The sequence below is a fragment of the Nelumbo nucifera genome, chromosome 2, assembly GCF_055504915.1.
Source record: "Nelumbo nucifera cultivar China Antique chromosome 2, China Antique-T2T, whole genome shotgun sequence".
Lineage (NCBI taxonomy): Eukaryota > Viridiplantae > Streptophyta > Magnoliopsida > Proteales > Nelumbonaceae > Nelumbo > Nelumbo nucifera.
In genome coordinates, this window is record NC_142650.1 from 47633291 (window position 1) to 47647449 (window position 14159).

General features: G+C 39.5%; 1 protein-coding gene across 1 annotated transcript; it reads right to left on the reverse strand.

Moving 5' to 3' along the window:
• Window positions 1-8488: 8488 nt before the first annotated feature.
• LOC104602508 (PRA1 family protein B4-like) lies at window positions 8489-9664 on the reverse strand. Its single transcript, XM_010266228.3, has one exon. The coding sequence runs from the start codon at window positions 9477-9479 to the stop codon at window positions 8820-8822; it is 660 nt and encodes a 219-aa protein (XP_010264530.1). The 5' UTR covers window positions 9480-9664; the 3' UTR covers window positions 8489-8819.
• Window positions 9665-14159: the final 4495 nt, after the last annotated feature.

A 14159-nucleotide genomic window follows, 5' to 3' on the forward strand; every position in this document is an offset into this window, starting at 1 on the left:
GATTGGGTTGTTTTGCTTAGACAAGAAATCTGGTTGAATGGCGCTGTGAAATGTGAATCTATGGAGCATTACTCCGAAAGGACTCAACGTTTTCCCACACTTTTTCCTGTATCGTTGAGGCAAATCCGTTCCCTGGGCTGCCGGATTGTCGAATTCATCACTGCCTCTGTTCCTGCAACTCACAAACCAGAAAACCAATTTTCTAGCTGTGGTTGTCATCAGCAAACCTGAGTGTGCAGATGCTTTGGGTGGTCTGTACCTGTGTATTAAGGCCTGTTCGAAGCCTTCTCACCCTTGGAGTTGACAGTGGGAACCTACAAATTGAGCCTTTTCAAGTTTTCTGCATGTCATTATAATGCTAAATCGCATTGAATATGTAAAAACCTCACTCATTTTCACATCGCATTTATTTCATCGTCTTTCTGTTTTGTGGACCAGTGAAGAGGAGATTGGAATCCTTTAGTTTAGGGCTTTCTCAAATACACGATGTAGTGGTGAAAACAAAATTCTTCAAATCACCATGGCATGGCTCTGTATGGGCAATACAAAACCACCGTTTTATTTTCCTGCACTCGAGTGACTTTGTCTTTCTCTGAAAGGGCACTTTTGGAATGCATACTTCATAACTTACATCATGGGACATGAACTGTTTGGCAACAAGAACTAAGGAAGGTTATATCCTTGGTGGGGAGAGAGTGAAAAAAAAGAGAAACGACAGAGAGGTTCTTTGTTTTTGCAAGATACACTTGGTGTGGTGGTTCTCTCTACAAACTTCTTTCTTCTTCTCCTATAAAGGGTTTGCTTTGCTTCATAATGCTATTCCAGTTTTGTAGTGACAATGTGGAGGTGAGAAAAGTCTATGAGGGGGCTTGGGACCGAGGCATTTCACGAGAGATTCGATTCTACTGATGTAGATTCTGTTTCTTAAAACAACCTTTTTGCAATGATTACTCTGAGGATTCAGGAAAGGAGGGGTTTTTTGAAATGCCAAATTGAAATTTCTTGAATTGCCATAACTATCTTAACTCACCAAGGTGATGTGGCATATTTAAATTTGAAAATACTGACTTCTTTTTAAGATATCATACAGTTGTCATTATAAATATATTATAATAATAAGTCAAATTATTTTAAACGCCCCATCAGCCTACATCCCGATTTTTTTTTGTACTTTCAGTGGAATCGGTTGCTTGTTTTTTCCGAGGCATTCCTAATTTTCCAAGAAACGGATCGCTTGTGCAACGCCTCGGTGCCAAACAACTTTTGTGTCTGTAAGAAAGAGTTTATATGTTGTGGGTTATTTGACAACAATTCTAGAGAGGTGCTGTAGACATTCTCTTGTACCTTTTTTATTGATAGTGAACATATCGACTATTATATCTGACAGGTTAAAGTGATTCATGGACTGTGAGTTACTTGATGTGTGAATTTTTTAAATAGCCCCATGTTTTGATTACATTCAGTGTTCTAATGAAAAGGAAACAGTATTGATTGTGGGTGAATTTAAATAGCCCTATGTTTGATTTTTATATTTTTAATCAGAAAACTATGAAAAATTATAAGGGGTTGGGAAGGTGAAGTAAGCTGATGTGGATAAATGTATACATCGGGTTAAACAAGAAATAAAATAACAATAACAGCAATGACGATAACGATGATGATATTAATGGAAGAGGTTATGATTTTGTTTTCAATTTAATTGTTTTGGCGTTGAAGTTCTTTTGCATACGGTTGGCCTAATGATCACGATTCAAGCCAATAGATGTGCATAGTTTATAAAAACTGGCCGCGGCCCATTCAAGCTGCTGGCGAAGTAATTGGGATGATAACGAAATTAAGACAGTAGGATCAGGTACAGAAAAAAATATTGGTAGAGACTTGAACACAGAAGAGAAGTTCTGTTTTTGTTTTTGTTTTTATTTTTATTTTTTGGACGAAAAGAAGAGAGGCATTGGGATTTGGGAGTAAAAGGCGTAGAAGAACAGTATATACACAATACAAGTGGAAGCGCTTTTGGTAAGTATACATTTGTGTACACATAATAGTTATCCCAATTTTTATGACATGAAGGTTTGTATCAATTTTTTAGATTACAAACTTTGCACTCATAGCTGATTAACATAAAAAAGGTGGATTTCAGTCTTGAGATCAGTCATTACAATCAAAAAACGTTTGATTGAAATATAAAATTTATCAGTGCAAAATTAAATCGATTTGTATTTATGAACTGGTGAGAGTAGATTTTTAAACGTTACATATTTGTTTTTATGGAAAAGTACGGATGGATTTAATGCAGAATTCTGAATTCTGATACAATTCTATAAACATTTAAAAGGTCGAAAACCCATATCCGCCCGTAAATTGACATCAATTCCGAGCTGGCACCTACTCCAATTGTACTTCAGACCTATGAATTTTGACCCTGGGCTAAACGGTTATTCTCTCTTGTTTTTATGCATTGGAAACAAATGCAGCCATACCATTATTGCAGTTCTCGCATAGATGGAGATGACACGAGACCCCACCTTACCCTCTTGATGTTATTGTATTGTTGTAGGGTAAAAAAATTGTCGTAGGTTCAATGTTATTTTTGATTCATTTGGTTCATGAAATTAAATATTAAAGTCATTTTTCGTTTATTCTATTATTAATAATATATTTTTATTTAACTTATTAATATTATCCAATATTTGTTTCAATCTGAATTCAATGCAAGTGTGATGGATATGATTCCATTTAAATTCGGATTTACTTATATCCTTTTTCGATTTGAACCGTTTGCAGCTCCAAAACCTCACGATTCATTGCACATTCCCTATAAAATAATTTACTTTTTTAAAAAAAAAAAAAAAATACAACAACTCAACTGAACCTTATCCCAACTATATGGTATTGCTACATGAACCCCTGAATCGTTTGTTAATATTCTTAACCGATATGCTTTTAAAGGTGTAAATTTGTAGGGATGTTTATTCTCATCAGTCATCATTCAGTGGTGGATTTAATTTAATGGTTGTGAGCTTCTCTTAGTTTGGCAAAGGATAAAAGTGTTGTGCTGATTTGGATCGCTGTTATCTGTCATTATATTTGGCTCCTTGGGAACGTTTTTTCAATCATGGGTGACTCTGTGGATCTTCAAAATCTACTAGTAATTAAAATTCATATGTCGGTTTTGGATTGTCTTTTGTGTGTGTATGAGGATTCCCTTCTTTGTTGGTGCTTTTTGATTCTTTTGTGGTTGTTTCAGCTCTAAATGGACCTATAACTTTTTGTTTTTGTTGGATGATGTTCTCTATTTGTGGTCGTTTGAACTCTGCATCCTTTTATTATTATTATTTTTTTAATTTTATTTTCTTAGACGGATGAATAGGATGGCTCAGTAGCTTCTAGGGCTAAAGAGTGTGAGAAGGATTGGCGTTGGTTGTCCCCTCAGTTTTTGGACCTTCTGCTTAATATATTTTCCTTTTATATCACAAAAGCATTTCCCCTCTCTAATGGACAAGAGGACCAAAAGGTCCAAAACAACCTCTTTTAAACCAAATAATTAGGTATCGGGGTCGTGGCTCGTGAGGTAAAAGTTAAAACTGATCTAGCTGACCTGACCTGACCTGAGAAGAGTGAGAATTTATCACCAAATCACATTAATTTCTCTTCATCAAATACATACTCTATGTTTGTTGATTGTTTGCTTTCTTGGTCTCAGATTTCACAAGGCGAGTTGGTAACATTTACGTTCCTTAATCGCTTGAAAACCCGTGTATGTAAGCTCTATTTTAGAACAATGCTCAAGCCTAGCCAAATCATAGTAAAGAAACCTGTAAATTTCTTAAAATATTCCTAAATTTTAGAAAATTGATTTACTTTACCCTAATTTTTTAAGAATTGCCCCAAAGTACCCCTAATTTCTTTTTGACATTTGATTAAATCTTATCCTACCGTTTACGTTAGCATCCATTAGTGTTCCATTACAATTTGTTTACATGTGACCACATAACAAAACTTTTTTAAAACTGGATATTATCCTTTGTGGTTGATGCTCTGCTTTCTTCAACATCAGAACCTTCAAAACCCGTGTCTTCTATGAAGAGACAAAACCAATCCAAACAGTCTCTCTCTTTCTATTCTCCTTCCTCTTATATTCTCTTTCCTTCAATTGCTTTTCCCTTACCACCTCCATCACTCTCATTATTCTTCTCAAACTGAGAAGCATTGGTACATTTTAGAGATTAATAGTGTAGTGGAGGTGGTGGTAGTGTATGCGGAAAAGAGGAGAAAGAAGACGAGACAAGAGAACCTAATACCCAAAACGAGGCTGCTGAGACAGCAAAGGGTATGAAGTTCTAACCACAAGAGTGCTGCCAGAGATTGAAAAGCATCGTCGACAGAGGAATCAAGTGAACAGAAGTTCTGAGGCTGTTGCTCTGGCGAGTGTTGTAGTGTGTTGTGAGTAGACGTGGGCAAAGTTCTCATGGGAAGGTGATCCGGAATCCCTCCACTATCCCCAACTTTCTCCTAAGTTATCACTAATTTAGTAGAGAGTTTCTCTCCTAAATTATCTCTAATTCTTATTTATCTTCTCCCCCACCTTTTATCTACATCTATCTAAAGAAAGTTTAAATTATTAAAAGTAGTATATAAAATATAAATTATTATATAAAACAATTATATGCTCTTACATGTTTCTATTGTTTATCTTTGACTTAACAAATCCCATGCATTGAATAAGTCCCCGCTAGTATATAATTATTTTTGAGATGTAATAATGTGTATAATCATTTTTAAATTTAGTTTTTGATTTATATTAAAAACTTAAATTTGAGACCCAAAAGAGGGTTTTTTTTGGCGAAAATAACATGACTTAGGATGCATAGATCTTAAAAAATTATCCACCCAAAAAAAACAACTAAGTACAAATTATGATCTTCAAAAATTTATACGTACATCAAATGTACAACCCACAATCAAATGCTGAAAGGCAAACAGTTTTTAACCAAATGCTGAAAGGCAAATTTCAACCATGCGAGACCCAAAATCAAGACCTGGGTGACAGTTCAAGCAGTTTTGTATGGATGGTAATGGAAAGTAAATCAGTGTATTCTAGTGAGAATTTAGTTGGGGTTGGAGGGTTTTCCTTTTCTGTTCTCTGTTAGGACGTTCTTTTCGGTCGTTTGGATTTTTCTGACAGAAACATAAAGAAAAAAAACATCATAGGAAATAGGAAAAAGAATAGCAGAAACAGATAAAAATCTTCATCTTTTTATTAATTTTGCATTGTTGATATTGTTTAAGGTTACATTTGGAAGGAGTACAAACACAAATATGTAGAGCGTAAAACCTTGCATTTTGTATTATTTTGTACGTATTTGTACTATACATATTTGTATTTATACTCGTTCCAAACTGAGCCTGACCAACAGATTTCTTTGGCTTTGCGAATTATGAATTACTTGAAAATGGTTCTAAAAAAAAAATGGAATTCGGATCTCCTGTTCACGTCTACCCACAACACACTACCCCCCGTGAATTGAGAACATCTCCCCCTGCATAATACTATGCAGATGATGAGATGTTCTCCATGTGTGGCTGCGATCAACGTGGGCAGAGTTTGTGTGGGCAGAAGATCCGGACTCTCAAAAATGACTTTCACCCTATATCATCTGTTGGTTCATTACAGTGTTTAAAAGATTTGAAAATTGAAAAATGAGAAGATTTGAAAGGTGATGATAAGCAATGTGATGAATCAGGACTCTTTCGATCGCCATTTCCCTAAAATTTTCCTTTGATCTTCTCTACGCATAGAACTTAGAACCTTGTGCTCTTGTATTAGTCTATCTTCTTGTATAGAATTAGAGTCTATAGAGCAGTTATTTTGAAAATTGAGCAAATTTCTTAAACTACCCTTATGGTTTAGTTAATTGACCAAGTATACCCCTACTGTTTGACTATTGTCTAATGCTACCCCTACTATTTATGACAATTGACTAGCTCTCTACCATCACCATTAACATCCGTTAATATTTGTTACGCGTGACATAATTTTTTTTAAAACCCAATTTTACCCTTCATCCCTCTCCCTCTCCTCCTCCACCGTCTTCAACACCTACCAATCTGCCAATGAAAACCCAAAAGCTCCACCCTGTGGGGTAAAAAAAAATTCATCTTGACAACAAAAAGAGTTTTCCCTCCTTTCCTCTTTTCATTGCTTCTCTCTGAAAGGGTTGGCAGATGAAATAGGGGCAAGAGGGAGAACAATTAAACTATTCATCCATATGATAGTTCACCCGCAACTGTTTTTAAACCCTAACTAGGGTCTGACTATAATACCACAAAATCTTACAGCTAATCAATCAGAATCAGCTGCGTGATAACCTCTTTTATTATACCGGTTGATTGGCAGCAAGTCTTTCCGATATCTAAGTTAACTCACACAAAGATGGCAACAGAGACCACAATCTAAACTAACTCTTTCTTTTTCTTTACATTAATAACAAAAACACAAAGAAATAAAGAGGATTTTAATTTCCTCGAGCATCTAGTATGTATGGGCAAGTCCAACTATCAAATGGGATAAAATTTTCACAAATCAAATTCAACAAAAGAATTGCACAAATCAATGGCAATACAATCAGGTTTTTATTTATCCATTCTTATAGTTTGAATTGTAGATTCTATAACAGAGACGTAGAATCCTGCCCGTGGATTGATGCCAAATTCGTAGGCAGGATGTGGTTTTAGGGGGGAGGCTACTAGTAAACTAGGATGGGGCTGCAAAAAAGATTTCTGGGGGATTGCAGTCCAAAAATCCCAAAAAAAATGTTAGATCTAACTTGTTAACTGATTTAATAATCAGTCTAAATATAGCATACATCTACGATTTTAATGCTGCTTTCCACTTCCTCCTCCAAGCGACTTATCCCACAAAAAAACATCTCAAAGAACAAAACAAGGGCAAGAGGGAGAGAGAACGAAGGAAATGGAAAGACGCTGAGAAGCCGGATGCGAAGGGATCCGCTGCTGCTGCAACAACATTGATGAAACAGGGGTGTAAGGGAGAGAGAGTAATGGACAAAGAGAGAGGTTAGATGTGGAGGGGTCCACGGCTTTGCAGTAATAGCAGTGGTGATGAAACAGGGGCCAAAAAATGAAGGGGATGGAGAGAGAGGGAGAGAGAGAGAAAGGCCAAATGTGTTGCAATGGTGATGAAAAAACAAGGGAAAGAGGGAGAGAGAGGGGCCAAATGTGGAGGAGTCCGCCGCTGCAACTTGCAGCAGCAGGACAAGAGAAAACAAAGGAGAGAGGCCGCTGCTGTTTTACATCTTTTCAAAGCTCTCCGATCAGATCCAAGGTTAAAAATATTGATACGCCTATACTCTCATACTAATCGATACAGTTTTTCAGGCCTTTTTTTTATTTTTTTTTTGGAACCAATTTAGGAGGGCCAGTTTCATGAAGAAACCAGAGGAACTTTCAATTTGACCTAAGGGCTAAACGGGCATTTCAGCCCTTCCATTATTATTTTAACGATTAGACAATAATCAAACAATAGGGTATACTTAGTAAATTAGTAAAAATTTGCGCTTGAAAATTTAAAGAAGAATGAAGTGTGCGAATGTTTCCTTGTAAAAATCATTTCTCTGCCAAAATTTTCATGTTAGTGTGAGAGCTGGCTACGAGTGACGACTACACATGATCAACCGCAGAGAACGCTTCGTCTGTTTCGTCTGTTTTCCAACTTAACAACTGGAGATCCATGACATGCATGTTCTGCACCTCTAACTCCAAATATTCAATGCTCAAATAAACAGAGATTACCGAAAACAATGTAATCACCCTTCTGATTTGCAAAATGTACCCACAATCCTCGCCAACAAACATATCGTGGAACATAAACAAAAAGCCTAGGTAACAAATGGAAATAAAAGTTGGGGAAAGTAAAAATCATAGTAATTGCAAACTCGATCTTCTCTAAAGCGAGTAAAAACCAGTAGCCCCGTCGGCAATTTCGGGGTATAGAAAACCTCATGCGTCTTTCTTTCATCCCAAGATCTTGATTAAGAATGAAATAATTCAAATGAAACAAGGAACCAATATCCTACAGCCGATACAGAGAAGATGGAAAAGCAATGGGATCTAAAAGAGGAAACAGACAGGATCCCCTCTCGTACTCAATCCTAAGAGGAAGAAGGGAAGACGAGAAAGCTTACACAAGCTTACACAAGCATTGGATTGATTTTCTTTTTTTTTTTGCTTCATGGGGCTACCCATCCCCTTTCCCTTAACCCCCACCCCCCCCAACCCCTGGTGGCAGCGGGATTTGATCCCAGGTCTCTACTCCGACGAGTCAGAGAACCTACCAACTGAGCCACCATCAGTTGGCAGCTATGGATTGATTTTAACCGAAACAAAATGTATACAAGAAAGATAAAATGTCATTAACCAACCACGCAAAAGGACTCCATGAACATGATATATAACAGATCGCTAAAGATTTGTCGTAAACAGCATTATAGAATTCTAATAAGCAGTTTTCAGATCCATTTTCAAATATTACATGAATTTCTATATCAGGCACAATATAAAACGTAAACAATTCTACAATTGCTGGTTCGAGATCTGATCTACATATAGAAGAGAAGAAAAGAAGGGGCAAAGAAGAAGAAAAAAGTAAACCCTAAGCGAGTACGGCAAAAAATTTCGAAGCAATGAATCTTTCGTTTTGATACCTAAAAGGAGGAAAATGGGAAAAAACCCACTCAAGAATAAACAATTCAGCTTGCTCCAACCAACCTTGACACCGTGAATCAGATCATGTCAGACTCTTAGACGCGAGCGGCAACAACAGGCGCAGCGGCGGCGGCGGCAGATGAGGCCGCGCCTCCGAGAAACGAGAGAAATCCGGCAGTGGCAGGCTCTTGGTCGTCAAGAAATAGATCCTCTGGAACCCTAAATGCACCGTGAGCGCACACTATGGCCACGCCAAGCATTAGAGCGGAGATGAGGAGCGACCCAACGCTGGTGAGAAAGACAACGACGGCGGTGAGCACAATCAGGATACCAAGGGTCTCACGATCGCTAAAAGTGCGGCCGAAGAGGACGAGAGGCGGATCTGATGGACGGAAGAGATAAAGGAAGAGCCAGGCGGCAAGGAGGCAAAGGAGGACGAGGAGAGAGAAGGGGTGAGAGAGAAGAGAGAGGGCGAGGACGGCGGTGATAAGGGTGACGTAGTTGATCCGGAAGTAGGAGAAGTTCTTGCGGGCGCGCGATGCGGCTTCGGTTAGTGAATCAGGACGGGAGAAGGCGGAACGATCGACAAGCTCGGACCAAGGTCGGCGTTGCGAGAGGCCGTGGCGGACGGTTTCGGAGAGGCGGGAGATGAAGGCGCGGAAGGCGGGTGTGGCAATGGGCGGCTGAGATTGGCCGGCTGTAGGGACGGTTGGCGGGTTTGAGATCGGGAAGGTAGCGCGAGGAGGAGACGACATACTCTCTTGCGATGAGTGGACGGATATTTGACCGGTAAATCGGGCGCAGCGGGATTGAGTATTTGATTATCGAGAGAGGTTTTCAGGTGCAGAAGATGACTTTGGATCTGGGAGAGACGAGAGAGAGATCAGCGGAGAGAACAGAGAGTAAAGGAGCCGTCTTTGCGTTGTGCCTGCGCTTTTATTGGACGGATATATAGAGGCAGAAACAGAACTTTGATAATATGTATTGCGAGATAATATAGCACCGTAGGTTTTCGAACGGGCGCCGTTTACATACTTCAACCTTTTTTTCCTTTTTGATAACTGGTTAAACACTTAACTTAATCGTGAAGATTTTATTTGACTACAATATAGTGATATACCTCTCGCGCACGCTGATGTATCTTCCTCTTTACTGACCACTTACTACTCTACGCGTTAGCCGTTAGGGCAGCACTTATGAACATGACGGGAAGCCGCACCTCACCTGCGCTGGCTGTTGGTAGTGAAAGTCCATATCTGCTCCTAACACCGACCTCACAGGCACGTCCCACCGAGTCCGGCTTCGGTCAGCGCAAAGATCGTTCCAACAGTTTTTACAGTCTTGCGTTGAGAATATGTCCGTATTTATGTGATTTATTTTAAGTTATTCCCAATGCAAGGTTGTAAGGGGTTGCTCTAAATGTGCGTGTTATACGCCTTAGAATAATTCACCCCTAAGAGCTAATTGTTAAAGAGAGAATCCAGACACATACATCCCACAAAAGCATTCCATACTATCCATGTAGGACCAATGGGTTGTAACATTCCATCATACTCCACAGTCCCGACACTCACGCAGGCTGGCTTGGCACTAATCCATCTAGTCTGACCGAACACTATAATACTGATGTCATCACGAAGCATAATATAGGCTTTGATACCATCTATTATGTGCCTTAGAAGAACTTACCCCTAAAAGCTAATTGTTAAAGAAAGGGAACCCAAACATATATACACCCCACAACAACATCTCAAACTACCGATGTGAGACCAATGGGTTGTAACGTTGCTAACACTGACTTGTCCTTACAGAAACCATCTCGTGGTGGTGTTTGCTTGTTTTGTATACCATCTTGGCTTCCATCAAGGCACCTCACATAGCAAGTCAGCTTCAATTAGGGCAAGGCCCATTCGGGCAGCTTTTTCTGCCTTACATTGAAAATATCTCCGTACATGTATATTTTATTTTATGGAAAATATTTTCAATGCAAGGTACAAAAAGGTTGTTAAAATGGTGTGGATACAAATTTGCCCGAAACCGATCTCCTTACATAGGGCGCCTCGCAACGTCGGTGTGTTCGAACGCATTTTACTTTCAGGAGAGAGTTTAGATCTGAACCTGGTCCCAACACTGGGTTTCAATACACGAGATGGGATCTGTTACTCACAAATGGACGCCTCACATGCACATCACGATGCATTAGGAAATCTCCTGTGAATAATAATTAATAAATGCGGGAAATGTTCCCAATGAGCAGATCCGGTCTCACTCCCGTCCCACATGCAGCCGTACAAATTTCATTAGTTTTCATTTCTCACCGACAAATTTTATTAATTAATCAGGATTTTTTTATTATTTTGCTAAAATATTGGTTTGGTTTAGAAACAACGTCTGGTGAACGAACCATACTCGGGGACTGGGGAGTAGGTGCATTCTGTTGCTCACAGGTCACAATCAGAGGTTAAGGGCCCACCGCCCATCATGATAGTGGACCAACGTGTAATCTGTGACATACGTCCTACCATGATTCCATTTGGGAGGTGAGGATGTACAAGTGGCGGACTTGCGGTCAGTAATTAGTGCTCAAAATGAGAGCTGATAGCCGAAAATCAGCGTTGATCATCCGGACCTCGAGGATGTTGAAGAGATTAGATTTCTCTTTGGACGAATAATATGTATTTTATAACCCCAAAATTTACTCTAAATGGAGGACGGACGAACAGATAAATTTTATTCATCATTATCAAAAGGAAGATTAAGGGGTGCAAATGGATCGGTACGATCCGATCCAAAGTCCCACCCTATTTCGTCGGAGTTGGATTTTCGGATTCAGATATTTCATCTATATATATTATTTTATTTATTTAAAAATGTATTATTTATACTGCATTTTTGTACATTTTTATAAAAAAATTATATATATGACAAAAATAATTGAAAAAACTTATATTTTTTTAATTTTCTTTATTTAAATAGTTATATTTTCTTTTTCTTTTAATAATTTATTATTTTTTAAATTAAATCAGATAAAATAAAATTCAGATACCTGACATCTTTATTGGATTTGAATTTGATTCAATATTTGTGAGATCCTATTAGATGAGATTTTGATATACCTTGCATTGTATCCGATCCATTTGCATCCATCACGGGAGAGGACATAACTCGCCTTGCCTCAAGCCTAAATAAAGAGCTATCACCTTACCTCTTTCGAAGCCCACCCAAAATAAACAAGCAAACCACATTACAAAATAAAAAAACAAATACATCTAGTAAATACGCAAAAGAGGGTCCTCATGCATGAGTTTATTAAGACTAGTCAGAAGATCTCAATCATTATCAAATATTGCATGGCATCTAACATCAATTCCAGCATTAGCAAGAAAGTTGGCACATCTATTTCCTTCTCTCAAAGAGTGAGAAACCAGAAATCTCATAATCTATTTCTTTTTCTCAAAGAGTGAAAAATCAGAAATCTCATGTATAATTGATTGTTTTGTAGGAGTAGTAAGTCACTCACCAAGTGATGTAGCGCGATCTGGTTGTTCTCAGGTGTCAAGTAATTTGAAAGCTGATTTGGATGAGACTTTGTCAGGGTCAAGTTGTGCTAGGCCGAGTTGTAGATGGCTGACATGTTCTGTTCTGCAAGAGAGAGTGTTAGAGTGGTTTGAGCCTTCTCACAATGGGTGGCATGTTCTCGCGAAGCCGTTTCCGCTTGGTTGGGTGAGTTATTACGTCAGTTACGAAATCTATGCAAGGGTTACGGTCCGTTTGAATAACTTTGATGCATGAGGTGCGGTAGGCCGGTTTAACGGTCGATGCATTAATGCTCCAGAGATCTCAGGTTGGTAATGTATCTCTGAGACAAGTCAGTGGGCTCGCCTAATAGGTTGTCATAGGTTCCTACAGCTTGGTCGGTCTCTGAGGTAGGTCGCCATAAGTTGAGAAACTTGTCAGCTCGGCCTGGCCAAGGTGGAGGTCAGCCTAGGCGAGGTGCTTTAGGCCAAGTTGCTGAGCTGGTTTGCTTACTCAACGCTGTCGCTTGAAGGCCACGTGTCGCGATGTGATTCGAAGGACCAAATTACCCTTCATCAATTGTCCCCCACTCCCAAGCCTATGTTAGCTCGGTGAAGGGAGTAGCTCTTAGTAAGGTAATTAGTCCAACTGGTTCAAAGGTCGCCTGACTCGCTCTCCTGATCCAGTTTGAGATTGGGCGGGACCGTGGTGGATTTCAAATTTCAAATTTGAAAAAGGGGGCGTGCATAGTGGGCGCACAAAATTTTGAATTCAAAATTTTCCGCGTGCGATGCCCTTGTCTCAACCGCCAATCTGATGTTAGTGTATCTCAGTAATTCACCCTTATGCCTAGCGGGATATAAATATGGGGTCCCAACTAAGGTCCCCATTTACATTGTTTTTGGATTTTCTGAGGAGGTGTCCAATCTAAGGAGGTTCGGTTGAAGTACTGCCTTTGGTTCACCTATTGAGATTCTGTCCATCACCGGTGCCAGTCTTCTCCGTCTTTCTTTCCGATGAGTAGCTTCCCTTTACTGATGTCTTTTGATCCCTCGGGAAGTAGGTCGCCTGACCAAAGGTGGGACGAAGAGGCGGGCTCCTCGGGAGAGGATTCCCAAGGGGAGTTTTTGGGAGTAGAAGTTCAATTAGCGGAGTCCATTTTTTGTCCAACTTCACTTTCTGGGGAGCACATTGTAGAACATTACAGTCTTTACCAAATCCCTACCAAGTTTGACTGTATCCAGCCCAACCTTGACAAATACCCTTGGAGTCATGGGCGAGATGCTATCTGTGTTTTTGAGGAGGCACTGGTTGCCGGCCTCCAATTTCCCCTGCATCCTTTTATTCCTTTGGTGTTATCGTACTATGGTGTCTCCTTAGGTCAGCTTCACCCCAATGCAGTTCCAATTCTGGTAGAACTTATTTGCTTATGCCACCACCGCGGCTTCCCTTTAGATCTAGATATCTTCTTCGGCTTGTGCTCTACGAAGAAAGTTCCTGGTGTCCCTTACTATTTCTACCTCCCCTTTTGCGGTGGCTATAAGGTGTTAACCAAGTTTCCCTCCAAGGTCAAGGATTGGAAGAGTAGATACTTCTTCCTTTCTAAGAGTAGTGGCTGGAACATGAGTACTGTCTGGCAGGGGGAGTGTCGGGGTTTTAGCGTAGAGTTCGATGGGGAGTTGCGAGCTGCGGTTCAGGATTTTGTCCTCCGGAAGGTTTTAGTAGAAACTCTTTTGGTCAAGCCCATGCTTATACAAGCTGGCATGAGTCACGTAGTTAGGTTGGCCTTCAAGTCCTTTGCATTTGTTTTTGGTATTTCAATGATTCTTAACTCGACTAATTCCTCTTTCCCATTTTCAGATATGGCGAGCATGGAATCGATGTTGGCGGCATCTAAGAAGAAAGCTTCAAGGAAGAAG

Coding starts and splice junctions, on each gene's coding strand:
- LOC104602508 (XM_010266228.3), bottom strand. CDS start 9,479: ATGTCGTCTCCTCCTCGCGCTACCTTCCCGATCTCAAACCCGCCAACC.